Source organism: Panulirus ornatus, chromosome 52, assembly GCF_036320965.1.
Source record: "Panulirus ornatus isolate Po-2019 chromosome 52, ASM3632096v1, whole genome shotgun sequence".
NCBI classification, from domain to species: Eukaryota; Metazoa; Arthropoda; class Malacostraca; order Decapoda; family Palinuridae; genus Panulirus; species Panulirus ornatus.
The window spans coordinates 6,610,975-6,634,956 of record NC_092275.1 but is presented as its reverse complement, the minus strand read 5'-3'; the positions used below and the strand labels follow the sequence as shown (position 1 = coordinate 6,634,956).

At 40.0% G+C, this 23,982-nt stretch overlaps 2 protein-coding genes across 3 annotated transcripts in view; one reads left to right on the top strand and one right to left on the bottom strand.

Annotated features, from left to right (window-relative positions):
• e(y)3 (enhancer of yellow 3) overlaps window positions 1-8,004 on the bottom strand; it is a 44,015-nt gene extending 36,011 nt beyond the window's left edge. Inside the window, exons 1-3 of one of the 2 annotated variants that reach the window (XM_071692085.1) lie at window positions 7,868-8,004; window positions 4,784-6,290; window positions 2,017-2,916 (exon numbers count right to left, since the gene is read on the bottom strand). In XM_071692085.1, coding sequence (XP_071548186.1) covers window positions 2,017-2,916; window positions 4,784-6,278 — 2,395 coding nt within the window. In that variant the 5' untranslated portion in view covers window positions 6,279-6,290; window positions 7,868-8,004. Of the gene's footprint in view, window positions 1-2,016; window positions 2,917-4,783; window positions 6,291-7,567; window positions 7,671-7,867 lie in introns of those variants that run through there. The other variant, XM_071692086.1, reaches the window with a different exon arrangement.
• Window positions 8,005-12,380: 4,376 nt separating this feature from the next.
• The window catches only part of LOC139765014 (adenosine deaminase 2-like), a 48,304-nt gene continuing 36,702 nt past the window's right edge, over window positions 12,381-23,982 (top strand). The window contains exon 1 of the mRNA XM_071692083.1: window positions 12,381-12,546. The gene's annotated coding sequence lies outside the window, so the exon portion shown is untranslated. The remainder of the gene's footprint in view (window positions 12,547-23,982) is intronic.

Sequence of the window (23,982 nt, the reverse complement as noted above, 5' to 3'; positions counted from 1 at the left end):
TCTTACTTTTGGTCTTCCTCTTTATCTAATAAAACATACCCTCCTAAAACATGCTCATTTGCTTATTTTCTTCAGATGTATTGTCTCCTTATAAAAGTACATAATGGGAACTCAGTACCTAATATCCCACCTTTTGCTGAAGTATATCAAATAGTCCCTTCACAATACCATATTTCCCTTTGATATTCTAAAACCATATACAAACCAAACCAATGTCTCAATTTCCTTTTCCTTTTTCAGGACATCCAGAGTTACAGATCTTGTTTCACAATCATTCAGCACTGAAATGTATGTTGCACTGATCAGTCTAACAAATCTCTTCACATCTGATGGCTCCCAGTGTTTTTTTTCTTCCCCATGTTCCTTCATCAGTCTTCAAACTAGTTGCTATTATCATGTCATCTGCATCATAACTACATTCAACTTTCAAGCCCCTTTAGCACTCTGGCCCAAAACAACAGTATTCATTTCCAGACTTAATCTTCTTTACAATTTGTGTAATAAATATCTAAATAAAATAACTACGGGTTATAACATACCTTCAATGTATTTGATCCAACTTAATCCAAAATCAGTCACTTAAAACACTTTTTCTTTCAATACCCAACTTTACTCTCTCTAAACAACACCCTTCACTCCCTCAAGTTTACTGTCCCCTTGGATATATATTCCACTCACTGAAGAGCATTCATTCATGTAGTTTTCCTTCCATTCCACTTCAAATTTTTTTCATAAACCTCTACAATCGACTTGCCATAAGCATTTTTCAGAATAAATTTAATAAGAGAGGGTCAGAGAGAATGGTTTGGTTAAGAAAAAAGAGGTACTAAAAGCTTTGCAGCAGGTTTGGAAGGTATTGTAGTTGAATCTATTAAGAAAGCGGGTGACTGTGTTGCTGATTGACCAGTAAGGATATCTAATGTATCTATGAATCATGGTGAAGTGCCTGAGGATTGGCAAAATGCATGCATAGTGCCACTGTACAAAGGCAAAGAGGATAAAGGTGAGCATTCAAACTACAAAGACATAAGTTTGTTGAATACTCCTGGGAAATTATATGGGAGGGTATTGACTGAGAGGGTGAAGGTATGTACAGGATCAGACTGGGGAAGAGTAGAGTGATTTTATAAGCGGTAGAGGATGTGTGGATCAGCTATTTATTTTGAAAAATATATGTGAGAAATACTTAGAAAAATAGATGGATTTGTCTGTAGTATTTATGGATCAGGTGAAGGCATACAATAGGGTTGATAGAGATGCTTTGTGGAAGGTCTTAAGAGTATATGGTGTGGGAGGTAAGCTGCTAGAAGCAGTGAAAATTTCTTACCAAGGATGTAAGACATGTGTATGAGTAGGAAGAGAGGAGAGTGATTGGTTCCCAGTAAAGGTCAGTCTGCAGCAGGGGAATGTGATGTCGCCATGGTTGTTTGATCTGTTTATGGATGGGGTGGTTTGGGAGGTAAATGCAAGAGTTTTGAGAGAGGGGCGAGTATGCAGTATGTCATTTATTATATTTGATGGCCATTTCCCATGTCAGCGAAGTAGTGCCAGAATACTGGGTGATGGCACTGAATGTGAATGAGATGACTGGTGAGAGTAAAACGAGAGATTTTGTTGGGAGGTTTAGAAGTTTTAGTGTGGATATGCTAGGGATTGGGAAAACCCATATCCTTGGGCAGGGTGTGTGGAGTGAAAATGAAAATGACGAATGCAAGTTATGGGAAGGCATGGAAGGAGGAGTGGTATAAATGAGAATGAGTGAAAATTAATGGGGAAGAGGAAATGAAGGATGTGTAATTCTACTATCATCAAGAGGAAGGGAGGGTGGTACAGAGCATGGATGGAATGGATCAAGAATAGCGTGGGTGAAAGGAAAGATTGGGATTGTGAAGTATGCATGGGTATGTGTAAATGTGCCTGTGAATATGAAGACTGTACAAGGTAAGGGTGAAATGAAGCTTTTCTGGAGAAATTCGCATGACTGCATAAAAGGATACAGTAACAGTGAAGACATACCTGGCCTTTCCTTCATGAATTTTCCACCTTCTCCTCTTGGTCTTTCGTATGACTTCTTCTTTTTCTTCTTCCTCTTTGATGGTGTAGTAACTTCATCTTCCTTGACCTCATCCTTATCTTTGCTATCACTATTATTTTCTTTATCTTGCATATCTTCTTCACCAACATCATCAAGTCCATCTCTACTTTCTTCATCAACCTTTTCAACTTGTTCTTTCATTTTTTCAATGACAGGCAAACTGGCATCAAGTTCTTGCTTTAACTCTATCACCATTTTTTCAGGTTTTGCCACTTGATCCGGTATTTCCTTATCTTTCTTCACTTCATCAAGTAATGAGGATGAGTCTGCCATTTCTTCTATCCGTAATCTCTTTTCTGATGGTTCTTGTATTTCTTGTTCATCTCTTGGGGCTCCTGTTACATCATGGTCATTCTCAAGCGCTCTCTTTTTTCCTTGTTCCCTGTCTTTCTGTCTCTCTTCAGCAATGTTCATCTCAACCACAGGCAATTTACTGGTTTCTTTAAATATACCCTGAACTGATGTGGGCACACAAATATCTGGATGTTTCTTTTCAATGGCAATCTTTGTTACTTCTGGTGGGCTTCCAATTTTTTCAGTAATCATTTTGTCATCCACAGATACCATGGCATCAACAGGGGAAGCATTTTCACTTGTTGGTTTGAATGACTTTTCAGAGAGCAATTCCTTAATTGGAGACATTTCTTTCTGTTTTGGGGCACTTTTGGGAGGATCTACTGTAGCCCGTGGTTCTTGGGCAGATTTTAAAGCATCAGAAATTTCTGGTTCTTTATTTGCTGAAATTAAGAATGAGGTTGGCTGCTCTTGTTTATCTTTGCATGATGAATCTTCTAACTCCTTGACAATCTGTGAATTTTTCTCTGTTGTGGAATAAAAGACAAAAACTAAGCCATGAAAATCATATGACTGAAATTATAAATAAGGTTCTTAACCATATGTAGATAAATATGCCACATGTACATGATGCCGCCACTTTACCGTGCTAATAAATACACTTATTACATGTGATACTATTGTACAGAAAAAGCAACATCCCATCAAACAAGAGTCTTTAACTTCCTACTGTGTTTTCTAAAACCTCTGACGACCTTGTCAGCAGAACAAAGAAAGACTTTGTCTACAGAATGTATTACTAACAACAACTTGATAGAATTATATATTTACAAAATATTAATATCAAACATGGGTAAAAAATACTGATATACAGTAAAAGTCTAATCATACAATTTTCAGATATATTCAGTTATTCCAAGTACAGTATCCATAAGGATTTATCCACATCTGATAACTACTGAATATCTGTTGGAGGTCCACTTAAACAACTTTTGGATCCCTAAATTAAATCTACACAGTTTGTCATAAGACAGCCACTAGAAATGCTGCTCATCAAGCATCTACAATAATTTTTCTACCCTGCTGGAGTCCCTTACTGAGTTTCTTGGTGACTGCTCTTAAAGGTATCTTACAATATCAAAAAAGTAAAACATCCCCTCATAATGCCAGTTAAAAACAGTGGATGTGTGTTAAGTCTGTCGGGAAGCAGCATAAAGATGCAGAAGCAACTGCTGTTAAGTACCCACATGAAAACCAGCATTACAAAATGCTGTGAAAAAGGTTAACCTATGGCTAAACTGCTATCTAGCCATGAGCCTGAAATAGATCTAACATCTTTAATGGAAGCTTCATTTTGCCTACACATAAGTTGCAAGACTTTGGGAGAAACTTTCATGCAGTTTATAATTATGCATAATTAATCAACTCTTATTTTTTTTCTTTCTTTCTTTCTTTCATACTATTCGCCATTTCCCGCCTCAGCGAGGTAGCGTTAAGAACAGAGGACTGGGCCTCTGAGGAAACATCCTCACCCGGCCCCCTTCTCTGTTTCTTCCTTTGGAAAACTAAAAAAAAAATGAGAGGGGAAGATTTCCAGCCCCCCGCTCCCTTCCCTTTTAGTCGCCTTCCACGACACGCAGGGAATACGTGGGAAGTATTCTTTCTCCCCTATCCCCAGGAAGTTTTTTCCCATTTCATAAAATATTTCAAAAAGACGATTCAGGTACCAAAGTGGTTAGATTTGACTGGACTTTCACTGAATAAAATGGAGAAAAAGTAGAGGCTCTATACATAAGAAAAGCATGAAAAATAAGGAGAATATAAAGCTCAACATAGTGAAACCTCTTGTCATTTCGTATCGGAGAAAAAGAAGATATAAAAAATCTTAAGCAATCATAAGTACAGGATGCAGACTGATAGCTTTGCAGAGGTAAATACCTAATGGTTTGTATTTCCAAATCTGTTATTTCACAGAATAATCTGGACCTCAAACTATCTTAAAAGGAAAACCAGCTTTGATAAAGGACTTGGTCTGTGAGAATGAGGTGAGTGTGAAAGGGACAGACAGAAAGTGGGAACAAGAATAAGAGAGAGAATTACAACCTACTATCAACATATCCATAAGAGCCAGGATTCACATCACTAAACCCTGTACTTCGCTGGTCTTAAACCTAAAACAAAACCTTTACTCTAATTTTGTTTCGTATATCTACTTTCAAACATGGAGATAACATAATTTTTCACTATGATTGTACTGTAAATCAGACCTGAGAGAAAAACCAAACTTTTCTGATAAGTGTACTAATGTTACCATTTCTATTTTGGTACATAGCAACTAGGCATGAAGAGTGTTAAAGGCATAACATCAACAAACCCAAGGCAAACAGCTCTCACCTTTATCATCTAGCTGTAAAGTTGTATTTACTTGCTTACTATCTGTTGCTTCATCGGCCTTTTGGTGAGGTTTTGGAGGACAAGCTTCGGGAATGCTTTCTTTAACAACCATAGGTACCTTATCTGAGGCTTGCTGTGCATCTTTACTTTCTGCTGTTATTGCCACACTTACATTTGTAGCCTGTTTTGTATCTTCAGGGTCTTGTTTGTCTACGAAATTTTTAGAATCTTGCTGTACCTCTGTGCTGTCTTTAACTATTGTCTTGCTTTGTTCTGGCTGTGGCTCTTTTTCCTTTACAGCATCAAGATATCTAGCTGGTAGGGCTTTTACCTGACTGCTTTCACTTGAAGACCTAATTGGTATTACTTTTATCTGGTTGCTTTCACTTGTTTTAGCTTGATCTCCACATGGACCAGTTTGTATAATTTTGGAATGCTCTTGGGTATTTGCTTTTTTTGCTTCTTCAGGACCCCTATGAGGTTCAGTTTCCATCATCTTCGTTAGAACACCTACAAACTGGGTGGTGCTTTCATTGGTATCCATGGGTTCATCTGCAACAGAAGATAAACTACTGTCATCTTGATCATCTTGGGCATTGTCCTCTGAGGCTGATGCTTCTGCTGATGAAGAGGAATAAGACACCAAGGATGAGAGACCCTCTGAAGGTTGAGTATGTGTAACTGCACTGGTTATGAATGAACCAGCAGTGGCAAGTTTGCCTGCAACATTTGCTTCAGTCACAGAAGATTCCTTACTTGAAACTGTCTGTTTTTCTTTTGAGGTTATGTCTTTTGAAGTTACGTCTTTTGAAGTTACGTCTTTTGAAGTTACGTCTTTTGAGGTTACTTCTTTTGAGGAAGATCCCTCTAGGGGAAAGAGTCTTGAAGAAGCTCCTATGACACTGCCAATTCCAGAAATAATAGCTGACTTCTGAGACTGACTGATAGCACCTGAAACATTTGCCACTGATGAAACAGATTTAGGTTTGTCAGCAGTTGTAACAGTAATCGTGGTCGGAGTTGAGGAGGGGCAACTAGAGGGTTTCTTTTCTTCAACCTTCTGGTGTGAACTTTCCTTCTCTACTTTGGCAGAAGAAATCAAAGGTTTTTCAGGAGCAGATGACCGCTGTATTTGAGGTGGAAGAGCTGGTGTGATTACAGTGGTATTGGTTAGAACAGGCTTTGGGGGCATACCAGATGCAGGTGCCTGGGTAGGTAAAGGAATATCTGCAACATTATCTACTTTAATTGTCTTAATATCACTCTTGAATTCCAAACCAGCATGATGGCCTGAACCAGGATATACATCTCTACCAGATGAATGAGCCTCTTTTTTAGGTATTTGATGAGCTGCTTTTCCCTCCTGAGATGTGGGTGCTCCTGGAGGGCGAGGTCCAGGCTGCGATTTGCCTGCTGAGTCCAGTTTACTTGCAATGGGCTGTTTGTTATCCCTGGAGCTACCAAATTGGTTTGCTGGGTTACTTCTGCCATCCATTCTAGCAGATTCCTGAAATTGTAAATATATACATACATAATCAAATTGTAAATACATACATAATCATCTGCTGGAAGTTTTACATTGCAGATTCAATTATCAAATTGATCAAGAGGATATGGGAATGCTGGATGTTGTGGTCTCTGAGATAATGTATTCTGGAGATTCTGGTCAAAAGGGATGACTGTACTTCTTGAATGAATGTTAAAATCAGATACCTCTAAAGCTACAATAACAAGAAACTGAAATTCTAACTTGCCAGTTTAGGCTCTATCTGAGTTATAATGAAACAGAAATAAGAGCCTGAGGACTTTTAATAGGTCTACATTACCTGCCCATTTGTCAAGACTTTATAAATAAAATGAATTTTCATTTCAATCTTGCCATAGTTACAGACAACATATTCAAACAACTGTATAACTCATCAAAAATGATAGTAAACGATCTTACTTTCCAGCACTCGTGAAAATACAAAATTAAAAGCATACTTACTGGTGGCTATGTGAACATTGGATGGGTTTTTGAAAAAAAAGTTTGATGCGTCTATAAACATATTTTGTACAGTGAATGAAATACAAAATACATCTATTCTTTAAAGAGGCAAAAATGCACCCAAAGTTTCTGTGTAGCATTGTGATAAAAAAAAATATTAAAAAGTTTGACTTCTAACTTGTCCTACATCAAATTCCCTTCACTGTTAACCTGATGCTCAATCTCATGCGTGTACCACAGAATATACAATTTCTTATTATACTACGTAAAGTTATCATTATGTCTTCTTCCCTCCATGAACAGGTCCAGTCTGTACATTTTCACTAACACACATTTCATTTTTCTTTCCATTTTCAGACAATGAAGACCAAGTTTGTCTGATATGCGGTAAGAACCAGGGCAGGTGAAGCACGCTGCCCCATGCACTAGGTATAGTCAGTGATTCATAACAATTCTTCACTTTGGCGGTGTGGCATATTTAGTTTAGCAATTACTACAAAAAATGAAATCAATGGATTTGCATCCTTTGCTGGGCATTACAATGTCTGGAATGATCATTCTAAAGGATGTTAATTTTGTTAGGTTTCACCAGATGGCACAGAGCATTGTAAAATAAATAGATTAAGCAAAATCAAAATCAAAAACAAACTAACATCAAACCTAACAAGCCTAATGTCACCCAGAATTCTTTGAACTGAACATTAAAGCTGGAATAGTTCTAAGAGCTTTAACCAAGACAAGAAATTAATTTTCGATGATACTGAAAGGTTAAAATCGCCATGTTCCTATAGACTTACCTCCCCCTGGGGTACTGTACTAGCCAACGGTGCTCTTCCTGACCACGTATATGCAGGTCATTTATTCAAACTACTTTCCTTAAACTCATGTCCAAAATTACCTTCAGTCGGAATCTAGTACATGAAAAAAGTCCTAATTGTCTTTAGAAATGGATGTAATTAATGCATGTGGCAGCAATGAAGTCCACCAGGAATATCCTCTTTTACTTTGGCAAGTTCCACGCACTCCTTCAAGTATGGGGGATAAATACCTGACTCTCCTCTTCCCCTTACATCAATTTAACTGATTTCTCTACTCACCAAAAGCTATTTACAACAGCTATATCGTAATCACTAGAGACATAAGACCATACGTAATCATAAAATGTTAAATTAGTCAGCCGACAATTGTTTTGTTTACCAGCGGGTGACAGCCCACCGGCCCGCCATCTGTCGGCCACAGTCCAAACTTACAACATGGCGGCAAGTTTAATATCCAAGAATGTGCACGTGTTTCTAAACTTTTCTCCTTCTCGCCATATTTTCGAGTTAAGAATGGCAGTCGCATGTAATTCCTCTTCTTAGAGCCCACGACTCTGTTGCTTAAGAAGTACTTGTTTTTAACACCCCCAGTTGTGACCTTTGCTCTAACTTATCAATTATCAATAAAGAAATGTTCTATGTTACATGGGCCTCTTGGATATCTGTATGTACTTATCATGTCTCCCACTTCTCCCTTTTCCCAAGAAGATCTGAAGGAGAGGTTCCCGTCCTCTCTCCGTAGCTCATTTCTTTCAGGTCTTCCCACCATTCTTGTCGCATTCCCCCATGACCCTTTCTCAGCTCCTCCAGGAATGAAACCTTCCCTGGCTGTTACATCGTGACCCAACCTTGGGTCAATATACGTCATCCTTCTCTTCCTGAACACCTCGCACTTGAATCCTTATCTTCTTGAACACCTCGCACTTGAAACCTTATCTTGAACACCTCGCACTTGAATCCTTATCTTGAACACCTCGCACTTAATGTACTCGAAGGCAGGCTAAAACTCGTCATGATTCTCATGTATAGCTCTAAATAAAGTACTGTACGTACGTACACACTGTATCAAAACAGCTTATGGCTTTCTGAGTTATCTTATACGTTAAAATAAATCCCTACTATCAGTCAAATTATCATTAAACTGAATATAGCTGTTCAAAAAGTAAAGTCCATTTTGAGATCAGCAACAATTTTTGAGTCAAAATGGATTTACGATATTTGGTAACAAAACAACTAATTATAACAATTAAGGAAGTTGTGTTCGATGAAAAACAACTAATATACTTTTGAAGAGAAAAATTCATCAGTTAGTCTTATGTCAGCGTTTTCGAGTTGATGAAAATGACATGGTTGAGTCACAGGTGTACACTGAAACAGATATACATAAATAAATAGTTATATTGTTCCTTTCCCGGGGGGACTAAAGATATTAGAAACGTTAAAAAGAAATACCTGTCAACAATACCATTGCATAAATCTATTGTACATAACGTAGCTCAAGAAGAGCTCCACAATGAAGCAAGTTTTAACAATGAACAAAACATAGTTTGTCATCCCCACGATCTCATAATATTCCCATGACAGTTATGTGTGATTATGTCTATACCTGTAAAAGTATATCTAATTATAAGAGAAATCTCGAGTCTGTTTTCACTTTTTTCACACACACGAAATTATTACTGCTATCAGTATCTGTTTTCCGTGATTTTGTATTTCTTTTAATTTCAAATGCTTGTCTTAGTGTTTTCCTATACTACTGCTATTTATTGTTATACCTTTATTTTCCCAGGATATATCTCTATTTCAAATAAAAAGACATATGATATAACAAGAAAGAAACTACAACAATAATATTCTGATTTTGTTTACATAAGTCGTGCTTTATTGCCCGACTTTCATTACGAAGACTTGGCTTCTCCTGTTACATTTGAATTCTTGTAAGGGGAAAATCAAGGAGTTTCTAGTCGTTGGTGGAGCATCATAAACTAAGAATATCTAATAAAGAAGCATAACTCTTCTTCCAAACCATTATTCTAGAATAGGACGACACATAGACGATATCTGTAGGCAAAAAGAATAACTTTTCAAAGAAAACGTAGATAATGGTAATAACGTTTTAAGGAAAACGCGTAGAATGGTAGAGTTGATTATTCTGTTTCCTGAGCTACAATTATTGAGAAAACTTACTTATGATAATCATAAACGTATAATATAAATACAGGTATTCAACGTAGATTAAATCAAGGGTTTTACACCATTATCGGTAATTATAAGAGAAGGTTCCTTACGGAAGCAAACTATGTCTTAGTGTCAAATTTGCCTATTGGTACAAAGATGTTTAAAACGTTTTTTTTGGAAACTCGTACCAAAAGTCGAGAAACTACGGACATTTTGCATCATATTTCCAAATAATCCTTTAAATTTCAAGGTGAATGGTGATATCAAATCATTATCAGATATCTGTGGTTTATTCATTGATAAGATGATATTCCGATCATTTAAACATTTTGAAATATGACTCGATATACTATTCCATCGGAAAAAATCCTCACATTTTTGTTCTTTATGCAAGCATGTGTACATTTATACTGCACCAAAGTAAGATCTTTTATATAAATGAACGAACTCTGAATGTAATGTAAGGTATTTAATCTAATCTAAGTGCAGGTCTTTTACTTAAAGTCTGGAACCTTTAATCAAATCTTAAGGCGTGCACAGGAGCCAATGGGCGTATGGTGGGAACATTTGTTGATGGACTCGCATATTATTTATTCTAAAGAAAAGAATATGCAAAGGGTATGTTGAAATGTTAAGCTAAGCTCATTTATCCCAAAGATAATTGACATGTGAAAAGTTAGGTTTTTTGGAACAGTTGTGAATAAAAAAAGCTAATTTGATAATCATCTAGCAAGTTGAGCGTTCGGTATAATTCTTCAGTTCACTCCATACGAGTTAAATGTTTCTTCCCAGAAACAGACGGACAATATGTGCAGTGAGAGCGCGTATGATGTTCTAAAGAGGTGGATACATCTAAATGTTCAGGTATTTGATATCCTAGGCCTAAGCCTGTCGACTAATGGTAGCCAAATAGAAAAAAAACGCAATTACATAAGTTACCCTTAAAGCAGATAATTTTCTCTTATACATATTCCAAAGAAAATGAATTGGGGATAACACTGTATGAGTGTAATCTTATGGTACTAAACTTTTGGAGAACGTCTAAATCCTCAATGAGCTTTGTTGCTCGTGCAATGGTCATATGGTTAGTTTTATAGGTTGAACTACTAATGGTCTATTGATTTCTGAAAAGGCGAGTGGGAGAATACTCAGCGGGAAAAGGGAGTTAATATAGATGCCAAACGATTCAGCTTACTGTTTTAGAATGATCCTTCAAGAAGAGGTTGGACACAAGGCTATTAAAATTTTTCATGATTATCAACTTAAGTATCTTTTCCTTCTGAAGCTGATGATTTATGAGAAACTTGAAGAGAGGTTTCGGGGGAATGCAGCGAGGAAGATGAAGAAAATGAATGGAAAAGACAAGCGTAATGGGCCCTGAGTGTCCCATTATTAATAAAGCAAGGTATCCAAAAAGGTTCTTGCAGCTCAAGAAATATTCATTTCATAAATAATCAATAAAGTGTAAAAGAAGCAAAATTCCTAGCTATCTTTTATGGGGCTCCGGAAGCTGTCCACGATAAAGTTTAGTGATGTGCGTGCAAGACTGTGTGGGGAGAATGAAGGACAACCGAGTAGCAATTGTTCTTTGTCTTTAGGTGATATTTGAATCATGGGTATTAAGGGATCTTCTTCGCCGTTACATATTACATGCATGTTGTGTATGATCTTCCAGTCTTGATTTATGATCCTTGTTTCGCAAATTCTTGAAAAGTTAAAAAAGAGAGAGAGAAGGAACCCCAGGGAACATCACCGCCTCACCTGCTTCTTCGAAGTGGTGGGTGGGGGATGACGAAGTTGGCTTATGGGTTCGTCCATTCCTGTGAATGTAGTGAAACTCTATACCCATCTTTAGAAGCAATGGAGACATGTGGATCAAGTACATCGACATAAAAGGCACAAGTAGCAGATGGGGTTTGTGCAAATATAAAAAGAACTCAATGGCGCCGGGCGAGACATTATTACCGGACATACTAAACTTAACAGGTAATCGTTTATATTAGGAATACGCTCCTACCAGATGTGTTTCAATCTAGGGTAAGCTGATGCGTGTATCACTTATTTTTGGTTGCTTTGTTTTTGTATCTATGATTTTATTCATTTCACAAGAGTAATTGTCTTTCTTATCCAATTTGCGGTGATAAATGATGGTATTCTTGATAGCGTTCGTTGGCATTCGGAGTTTATGGAGACACGAGGGAGGGAGAAGGGGTGAGCGAGATAATGAAGAGAATCTCAATGATTCCATTTAGTCACTCATCGTTTTGAGACATTTGCTCAAGTTTAACTTTACAAAATATTTCGGAATGGAAATATCGAGTTCCCTGCCTTTACTTGTCTCTTATACTGGGCCGATTCTTTGGCATAGCAGGCATATATTGTAAACGTTTCCCTCGATTGGTCAGATAGGTTAGAGAGCACATAGGTTATGGAGCCATCATACGACTGATTACCTGCTTCCGCCAGCCGCTGGTTGATGACAACACGCAAGTGACCAGTGCCGTACACATGTTCGTACAGTACAATCAATAATCATTGTGGGTCGTTATCTCTAGCCACACAGTCCTCACCGCCAGTCGATCAAACCATCACTTGCCTCCCACCCCCGTCCCACCCTACGCTGTGCTGCTGGTCATCCCAGTGTGGTGATAGCCTAGCCTCTGGTCTGGTCAGTGGCTCAGTGCACGAGAGCTCACTCGACCGTGAGGAGTCTTGGGGGACAGTTAAGGCTCGCAACCTCAATCGAGAAACACCAGCCAACGGTCTCAGCAGAGCGGAAGGTAGGATCAGCGTTATTCCTTTTACTGTGTGATGCCCCTCCACATGCCTGGTGATTAGCCCTTTGCAACGGATATAAGTCGGTATACATATGATTTCAGTAATGTATGTCAGTTCATGGCTGAAGGCAAAGCTGTAAGTCTGCTAACCTCAGCTGGTGACATTGATGACGAATGGGATTCTGTCGGCATAGCAATACCTTACATAGAAACTGTAAGTTCGATTATGATTTGCTGGACAAGAACTTTAAGGCGTATGTACACAGAATCCCCTTATTCGTAGCATGTGTTGGGAGCCACGTACCCAGCCTTGGTGGTGTGTGTGCACCACGGACAGACAGCCGCCATGGCTGGGTACATAGGGAGCTGTTGCCAAGCGCTTCGTATTTCATCGCCAGGGGTTGAGCCAGTATCCCACTTCGGGGAGGAGGTGTCCCTGTTAAATGTGACCGGTGTTGGAATCGGTGGTGGTTCTTGAACGGTGGCGTGGTTAGGTTCGTCAAAGCAAGCGCACGATAAGGCGGTGGTTAAAGTATCTTTTTGATATTATTACTATCAATGTTATCATTATTATCAATACCAATTATTAATAGAAGTGGTCGTGGTGATATGGTGGTCCAGACGCATCTGTTACTGCTATATTGCTCTAACCTTTCTTACTCGTCTTATCAAGACTATAGTCTTATCACCACATTGTTTACGATCATTATCACTCGTTATCAATAACCCTACCAATATCGGTCTGACTGAATTTCCTGTTCAGTCGATCAAATTATAGTCCTTTTCCTGGAAAAACCAAACCCTTGTGTCAAGCATTACTATAATTATCTCAAGGATACTCTATTACACTCGAGTTTATTTTGCACAGCTTCGCTTTTCAACTTTCAATATTTAGTTATACTCTTGGAACAATACAGTATTAATACTGATCTTTATTCAACTCCGCTTCTATGAGTCTGCAGATAATTATTGTCCTTCACATGTAATGCTTAAATGAATAAGTGAGTATATTTTCACTAATGCATACGAAGCCCTTTACTTGAAGTTGGGTTATTTTAATGTGTATTTACCGATAAGGTTGAAAATGTACATAACTCATAGATTACTGATTACCACCATACTCAACACCCACTTCGTGACTAGGGCAGTGCACAGTCGATCAAAATAATGTGACACAAAAATAAACGGGTGACATTCGTATGGTGAAAATTTAAGGATAATGTTACTTTTGCTGTTATCTTCACAGCTGAGCAACGAAATGGTCTTCCAAAATACATTGGCAGGTTGACATAAGTACCCATTTTGCATTCTGTTGATGGACCCTGATCACCAAAACGGCACACATTTCTTAAATGATTATTTGTCTCATTGGCGAGAGATTTCTTCCTCGGGAGGCAGCTGTCGGGGGCAACACAAGCAGTTCAACAGGACTTTGCACAAGTCCGGAAATGTATTCTTGTGTTGTAAGTGGAAAGTCGTTCAGCTACGGTGTTGGTAACCTTGATATGAGCAACTTGCTTAGTTTCCATCATGCATTTGGCTCGTCGGAGCTCAAGTTTTTCAAATTCCAGAACAACGATGTCAGACGTTGGTATTGTAACTAACTGGCGATGTCAGAATTTAGGACAACATAGGTCAAGGGAGAGATGAGACTGAATGGAGAATAGATTTGTCGTCAGTGTCAAATCATGACTCGGTCTTCGCCTATAACCTATTCTCCACAGGATAATAAATTATATTCACGAGCAAACTTTCCCCTCCATGGGCAGGCTTGCCTGTATGAGTCGGGTTATCTCTTGTAAGTGCAAACAGACCTCAGCAGGAAGTGTGTCAAGGATTGCCTGACACGACACAGAATGACACAATCTCGTATCACTATATATATATATATATATATATATATATATATATATATATATATTTTTTTTTTTTTTTTTTTTTTTTTTTTTCTTTCAAACTATTCGCCATTTCCCGCGTTAGCGAGGTAGCGTTAAGAACAGAGAACTGGGCCTTTGAGGGAATATCCTCACCTGGCCCCCTTCTCTGTTTCTTCTTTTGGAAAATTAAAAAAAAAATAATGAGAGGGGAGGATTTCCAGCCCCCGCTCCCTCCCCTTTCAGTCGCCTTCTACGACACGCAGGGAATACGTGGGAAGTATTCTTTCTCCCCTATCCCCAGGGATAATATATATATATATATATATATATATATATATATATATATATATATATATATATATATATATATATTCTTTCTTCTTTCTTTTAAACTATTCGCCATTTCCCGCGTTAGCGAGGTAGCGCTAAGAACAGAGGACTGGGCCTTTTTTGGAATATCCTCAACTGGCCCCCTCTGTTCCTTCTTTTGGAAAATTTAAAAAAAAAAAAAACGAGAGGGGAGGATTTCCAGCCCCCCGCTCCCTCCCCTTTTAGTCGCCTTCTACGACACGCAGGGAATACGTGGGAAGTATTCTTAATCCCCTATCCCCAGGGATAATATATATATATATATATATATATATATATATATATATATATATATATATATATATATATATATATATATATATAATAGCTGTTTCTCGCGTCAAAGAGGTAGCGCCAGGAAACAGATGAATGGACCATCCACTCATACACACGTATATACATAAACGCCCACATGCGCACATATAAATACCTATACATATCAGCATACACATGCATATACATGCACAGACATATACATACACATGTACATATTCATACTTGCTTACCTCCATCCATTCCTATCGCTACCCACTGCTTCAACGTGGTAGCGCCAGGAGAACAGACAAAAAAGGCCACATTCTTTCACACTCAGTCTCTAGCTGCCATGTGTAATGCACCAAAACCACAGCTCCCTATTTATATCCAGGCCCAACAGACCTTTCCATGGTTTAACCCAGCTTCACATGTTCTGGTTTAGTACACTGACGGCACGTCGACCCTGATATGCCACATCGTTCCAATTCACTCTATTCCTTGCACGTCTCTCACCCTCCTGTATGTTCAGGCACCGATCGCTCAAAATCTTTTTCGCTCCATCCTTCGACCTCCAATGTGGTCTCCCGCTTCTTCCCTCCACCTCTGACACATATATCCTCTTGGTCAATCTTTCCTTACTCATTCTCTCCATGTGGCCAAACCATTTCAACGCACCCTCTCCTGCTCTCTCAACCACACTCTTTTTATTACCACACATCGCTCTTACCCTTTCATTACTTACTCGATCAAACCATCTCACACCACACATTGTCCTCAAACATTTCATTTCCAACACATCCTCCCTCCGCACAACCCTATCTGTAGCACATGCCTCGCTACCATATAGCATTGTTGGAACCACTGTTTCTTCAAACACCCATCTTTGCTCTCCGAGATAACGTTCTCGCCTTCCACACATTCTTCAACGCTCCCAGAACCCTCGCCCCCTCCCCCACCCTGTGACTCACTTCCGCTTCCATGGTTTCATACGTTGTTAAGTCTACTCCTAGATATCTAAAAGACTTCACTTCCTCCAGTTTTTCTCCATTCAGACTTACCACCTAATTAACTTTCCCCTCAACCCAACTGAACCTAATAACCTTGCTCTTATTCACATTTACTCTCAACTTTGTTTCACACACTTTACCAAACTCAGTCACCAGCTTCTGCAGTTTCTCACCCGAATCAGCCACCAGCGCTGTAACATCAGCGAACAACAACTGACTCACTTCCCAAGCTCTCTCATCCAGAACAGACTGCACACTTGCCCCTCTCTCCAAAACTCTTGCATTCACCTCCCTAACCACCCAATCTATAAACAAATTAAACAACCATGGAGACATCACGCACCCCTACCGCAAACCGACATTCACTAGGAACCAATCTCTTTCCTCTCTTCCTACTCGCACACATGCCTTACATCCTTGGTGAAAACTTTTCACTGCTTCTAACAACTTTCCTCACACACCATATACTCTTAAAACCTTCCAAAAAGCATCTCTATCAACCCTATCATATGCCTTCTCCAGATCGATAAATGCTACATACAAATCCATTTGTTTTTCTAAGTATTTCTCACATACATTCTTCAAAGCAAACACCTGATCCACACATCCTCTACCACTTCTGAAACCACACTGCTCTTCCCCAGTCTGATGCTCTGTACATGCCTTTACCCTCTCAATTCCATATAATTTCCCAGCAATACTCAACAAACTTATGCCTGTGTAATTTGAACACTCACCTTACTCCCCTTTGCCTTTGTACAACGGTAGTATGCATGGATTCCGCCAATCCTCATGCACTTTACCATAATCCATACAAACAATGAATATCCTTACCAACTAGTCAACAATACAGTCACCCTTTTTTAATAAATTCCACTGCAATATCATCCAAACCCGCCTCTTTGCCGGCTTTCATCTTCCAAAAAGCTTTCACTACCTCTTCTCTGTTTACCAAACCATTCTCGCACAGCACCCCGACCAAAACACAATATATCTGCCATTCTATCAAACACATTCAATACACCTTCAAAATACTCACTCCATCTCTCACTTCATCACTACTCGTAATTACCTCCTCATTTGCCCCCTTCACCGATGTTGCCATTTGTTATCTTGTCGTACGCACTTTATTTACCTCCTTCCAAAACATCTTTTTATTCTCCCTAAAATCTAATGATACTCTTACACCCCAACTCTCATTTGCCCTCTTATATATATATATATATATATATATATATATATATATATATATATATATATATATATATATATATGGTTTCAGAAGTGGTAGAGGATGTGTGGATCAGGTGTTTGCTTTGAAGAATGTATGTGAGAAATACTTAGAAAAGCAGATGGATTTGTATGTAGCATTTATGGATCTGGAGAAGGCATATGATAGAGTTGATAGAGATGCTCTGTGGAAGGTATTAAGAATATATGGTGTGGGAGGCAAGTTGTTAGAAGCAGTGAAAAGTTTTTATCGAGGATGTAAGGCATGTGTACGTGTAGGAAGAGAGGAAAGTGATTGGTTCTCAGTGAATGTAGGTTTGCGGCAGGGGTGTGTGATGTCTCCATGGTTGTTTAATTTGTTTATGGATTGGGTTGTTAGGGAGGTGAATGCAAGAGTTTTGGAAAGAGGGGCAAGTATGAAGTCTGTTGGGGATGAGAGAGCTTGGGAAGTGAGTCAGTTGTTGTTCGCTGATGATACAGCACTGGTGGCTGATTCATGTGAGAAACTGCAGAAGCTGGTGACTGAGTTTGGTAAAGTGTATGAAAGAAGAAAGTTAAAAGTAAATGTGAATAAGAGCAAGGTTATTAGGTACAGTAGGGTTGAGGGTCAAGTCAATTGGGAGGTGAGTTTGAATGGAGAAAAACTGGAGGAAGTGAAGTGTTTTAGATATCTGGGAGTGGATCTGGCAGCGGATGGAACCATGGAAGCGGAAGTGGATCATAGTGTGGTGGAGGGGGCGAAAATTCTGGGAGCCTTGAAGAATGTGTGGAAGTCGAGAACATTATCTCGGAAAGCAAAAATGGGTATGTTTGAAGGAATAGTGGTTCCAACAATGTTGTATGGTTGCGAGACGTGGGCTATGGATAGAGTTGTGCGCAGGAGGATGGATGTGCTGGAAATGAGATGTTTGAGGACAATATGTAGTGTGAGGTGGTTTGATCGAGTAAGTAACGTAAGGGTAAGAGAGATGTGTGGAAATAAAAAGAGCGTGGTTGAGAGAGCAGAAGAGGGTGTTTTGAAATGGTTCGGGCACATGGAGAGAATGAGTGAGGAAAGATTGACCAAGAGAATATATGTGTCGGAGGTGGAGGGAACGAGAGAAGAGGGAGACCAAATTGGAGGTGGAAAGATGGAGTGAAAATGATTTTGTGTGATCGGGGCCTGAACATGCAGGAGGTGAAAGGAGGGCAAGGAATAGAGTGAATTGGAGCGATGTGGTATACCGGGGTTGACGTGCTGTCAGTGGATTGAATCAAGGCATGTGAAGCGTCTGGGGTAAATCATGGAAAGCTGTGTAGGTATGTATATTTGCGTGTGTGGACGTATGTATATACATGTGTATGGGGGTGGGTTGGGCCATTTCTTTCGTCTGTTTCCTTGCGCTACCTCGCAAACGCGGGAGACAGCGACAAAGCAAAAAGAAAAAAAAAAATATATATATATATATATATATATATATATATATATACTGTACCTAATAACCTTGCTCTTATTCACATTTACTCTCAACTTTCTTCTTCCACACACTTTACCAAACTCAGTCACCAGCTTCTGCAGTTTCTCACATGAATCAGCCACCAGCGCTGTATCATCAGCGAACAACAACTGACTCACTTCCCAAGCTCTCTCATCCCCAACAGACTTCATACTTGCCCCTCTTTCCAGGACTCTTGCATTTACCTCCCTTACAACCCCATCCATAAACAAATTAAACAACCATGGAGACATCACACACCCCTGCCGCAAACCTACATTCACTGAGAACCAATCACTTTCCTCTCTTCCTACACGTACACATGCCTTACATCCTCGATAAAAACTTTTCACTGCTTCTAACAACTTGCCTCCCACACCATATATTCTTAATACCTTCCACAGAGCATCTCTATCAACTCTATCATATGCCTTCTCCAGATCCATAAATGCTACATACAAATCCATTTGCTTTTCTAAGTATTTCTCACATACATTCTTCAAAGCAAACACCTGATCCACACATCCTCTACCACTTCTGAAACCGCACTGCTCTTCCCCAATCTGATGCTCTGTTGAGAGTAAATGTGAATAAGAGCAAGGTTATTAGGTACAGTAGGGGTGAGGGTCAAGTCAATTGGGAGGTGAGTTTGAATGGAGAAAAACTGGAGGAAGTGAAGTGTTTTAGATATCTGGGAGTGGATCTGTCAGCGGATGGAACCATGGAAGCGGAAGTGGATCATAGGGTGGGGGAGGGGGCGAAAATTTTGGGAGCCTTGAAAAATGTGTGGAAGTCGAGAACACTATCTCGGAAAGCAAAAATGGGTATGTTTGAGGGAATAGTGGTTCCAACAATGTTGTATGGTTGCGAGGCGTGGGCTATGGATAGAGATGTGCGCAGGAGGATGGATGTGCTGGAAATGAGATGTTTGAGGACAATGTGTGGTGTGAGGTGGTTTGATCGAGTAAGTAACGTAAGGGTAAGAGAGATGTGTGGAAATAAAAAGAGCGTGGTTGAGAGAGCAGAAGAGGGTGTTTTGAAATGGTTTGGGCACATGGAGAGAATGAGTGAGGAAAGATTGACCAAGAGGATATATGTGTCGGAGGTGGAGGGAACGAGGAGAATTGGGAGACCAAATTGGAGGTGGAAAGATGGAGTGAAAAAGATTTTGTGTGATCGGGGCCTGAACATGCCGGAGGGTGAAAGGAGGGCAAGGAATAGAGTGAATTGGATCGATGTGGTATACCGGGGTTGACGTGCTGTCAGTGGATTGAATCAGGGCATGTGAAGCGTCTGGGGTAAACCATGGAAAGCTGTGTAGGTATATATATTTGCGTATGTGGACGTATGTATATACATGTGTATGGGGGTGGGTTGGGCCATTTCTTTCGTCTGTTTCCTTGCTCTACCTCGCAAACGCGGGAGACAGCGACAAAGCAAAAAAAAAAAAAATATATAAAAATATATATATATATATATATATATATATATATATATATATATATATATATATGACACGATGGTGATGCATTTCTAGTAACTCTTTGTGATTGAGAGATAACAGTGTACAGCCAAAGGTCAGGAGCAGATACCCCGCTACTTCTCACGTATGCGAGAGTTCAAGGATAGTCGGGCGGGTTGTGAGACAATATGACATCACTGCTTCCATTACACTGGCCAGAGAAATGGAAGGTAACGCATTTTGTGTGTGTCAGAAATTACATAAAAAAACTGTAAGCTTAGATTTTAAAATTTGATATGGGAGAGACCCCTAACGGAAGGAGGGAAATGGCCAAAAAATAGGGGCACGTAATCCTCGATGCTTCGCGTAGTTGCATCACTGGACGCCATAAAAACAGTACATTTGTGAAGCAGGAGGTGCGAAGGATTGCATGTTGTAGTGATCCCCTGGTTCATTTAAGGATGACCTGATTAATACGCATTCTCTATGAGATTGTGTATTTCTAGAGGGTCGATAATGTGATGCAGCACCTTGGTCTAGTTAGAGGTGGGGGGCACATGAGCAGCCAGCTCTCGGGAGTAAAAACCAAAGTATTACCTATAGAAGAGGGAAAGTGAACCAACATTGCAAGATATCAAGTTCGGAGGTCACGGGAAACATACCATAAGGTCAGTGTGATATGAGATCCAAAAAGGTAGGGAGAAATAGCCATTGCTTTGTTGCTCTTGAAATTGTTCTGTTCGAACACTATCAGTGGCGTAACTCAAATATGGGGTGCACTTGGTCACCCAGTCCATACCAAAGTCTCAGTCGGAAATGATTTGATTTTAGGAAATAAAGTTTATTCGTTCCTCGTATTTGGGTACCTTCCTGGCTTCCTTAATGTTAAGACAACAAACTAAAGTAAGCAAGTTGGTGCCTTTTTCCTCATATCTACGGTACATCTTTTTATTACACTTGCCAAAGCAGAGGAAAATCTTACTCAAAAACAGAAGACATGACGTCGCTTTCACGTGAATGCAACGATCCTGTTAGCTGACTGACTGACCTATAAGCAAAACTTTCAAACTGGTTCTGTCATATATTGGCCGAGACGATATAACGGGAGGAGCAGTGTGGCCGGGTGCTGGCTACTGTGATCATGGAATACATCTGAAATTCAGACGGGATCTGACCATTTTCCGAGGTTGTTTGTGAGAGTGGAAGATAGTGGAGTGAGGAGTCATGAGATGTGGGTGTGATTCAAGGCACTGGAAACACAAATATTTCTTGTGTTGTTGATAAAGATGATAATGATAATGATGTGTTGGCAGAGCCACGACTTCGGTGTGGAGAGGGAGGGAAGTGACCTAATGGTTGCACCAGCTGCCCTATTTGACCTCACCCTGCCTGGCCTGACCTGACTTGATTCTGGCTGGTTACCTGCATTACACAATAACTGGGGAGGGGGGGGGGTCCCCCGCGAATTAGGGGGGGGGGGCTAAAATTTGTAATCTACACTTGGGTTTTCCTCGATTTTTGGAAAATCAGATATCAACAAGGGTATGAGTACGGTAAGGAAAAGCAATGTCTTTATATATAAAAAAAGATACGAGATATGACTGACAATTTGTGAGATAGAGCGTCCGGCACGAGTCACGTGACCCCCGCGAGGCCATGTGAGCCGCCGTCCAGCAACCACCCTAAGCCGTTAAGCAGCATGGCTGTTTGATCCTATATTTGGTTTAGATTAGTTCATCCCTCACAGTCATAATACAATATATTCTAAGCACATTATGGGTGATTATACATCCCTGGGGATAGGGGAGAAAGAATACTTCCCACGTATTCCCTGCGTGTCGTAGAAAGCGACTAAAAGGGTAGGGAGCGGGGGGGGGGCTGGAAATCCTCCCCTCCTGTTTTTACATTTCCAAAAGAAGAAACAGAGAAGGCGCCAAATGAGAATTTTCTTCTCTAAGGCTCAGCCATCTGCTCTTGACGCTACCAAGCTGACGCGGGAAATAGCGAATATGCATGAACAGAAATATATTTCACAACAAGCAACAAAATATATCACCGTGAATTAATCTGGAAACTGAATAATCTGTGCCCCAGCGGTGTATGACACCCCTCTCCCCGTCCTGGACACACAGGGAATCACAGTAGGTTCCCAGCGGATTTGAGTCATAAGTCAGGTGTTCATGATCCCAAAAACCACCACACAGCGACCTGTCTTGCTACAGCTGTGGACAGCGACGCAGCTGACGGAATCACACCCCAGCCAGAGGCTGTGATGAAGACGAGACGCGGTGAAAGGACGCCTCGTTGGAGCTATCATCCTGCAGGAGGGAGCTTCCGTGTGTGTGTGTGTGTGTGGAACCTGAGGGACGAGACGGCACGCAGTCTATCACAGGAACATCATACGAGGAGGATTGTAAAGGAGTTGAATCGTTTGTTGGTCAGCGTCTTCAGTATATAGGAGGAGGGAGGGAGATGTTCGGAATATTTTACTTTCAGCAAACCTTAAACCCAAATCAGAATACGTATCACTGGATTCTAGACCAAGAACCCAGTGCAATATTTGTTTACGGCAAAGACTTTGGTCATCAAATTGACTACAGAGTTTAGGTAATCACATATAATAACTCAGTGATGGATAGAAATATTGAATCGTCTTCTATGAAACATTGTAGAGATGATAATATGAATCAAAACGTAGGTTTATATAAATTAGATAGCTTTATAAGTAAAAAGAAAATTGTAAATATGTTTCCCAGAACATAGGTTAACCTGAGTTTAGTAACATGAGAGAGGTCAGGTCGTCGAGGGTGACCTGTGCCCTAATTCCTTCACCTGTTTGATACTTCATTCACCTGCCGGCCCCGCCCAGTGGTGGACGGCTGGTGTATTATATTGTGGTCTCTCTGTCTGTCTGTACTCAGTCCTGACCATGTAATATACGAAGGCGCTTGACACTTGGTATTTCCGTTTCCTTGTGGACTCATAGGAATATATATATATATATATATATATATATATATATATATATATATATATATATATATATATATATATATATATATATATATATATATTTTATTTATTTATTATACTTTGTCGCTGTCTCCCGCGTTTGCGAGGTAGCGCAAGGAAACAGACGAAAGAAATGGCCCACCCACCCCCATACACATGTATATACATACGTCCACACACGCAAATATACATACCTACACAGCTTTCCATGGTTTACCCCAGACGCTTCACATGCCTTGATTCAATCCACTGACAGCACGTCAACCCCGGTATACCACATCGCTCCAATTCACTCTATTCCTTGCCCTCCTTTCACCCTCCTGCATGTTCAGGCCCCGATCACACAAAATCTTTTTCACTCCATCTTTCCACCTCCAATTTGGTCTCCCTCTTCTCCTCGTTCCCTCCACCTCCGACACATATATCCTCTTGGTCAATCTTTCCTCACTCATTCTCTCCATGTGCCCAAACCACTTCAAAACACCCTCTTCTGCTCTCTCAACCACGCTCTTTTTATTTCCACACATCTCTCTTACCCTTACGTTACTCACTCGATCAAACCACCTCACACCACACATTGTCCTCAAACATCTCATTTCCAGCACATCCATCCTCCTGCGCACAACACTATCCATAGCCCACGCCTCGCAACCATACAACATTGTTGGAACCACTGTTCCTTCAAACATACCCATTTTTGCTTTCCGAGATAATGTTCTCGACTTCCACACATTCTTCAAGGCTCCCAGGAT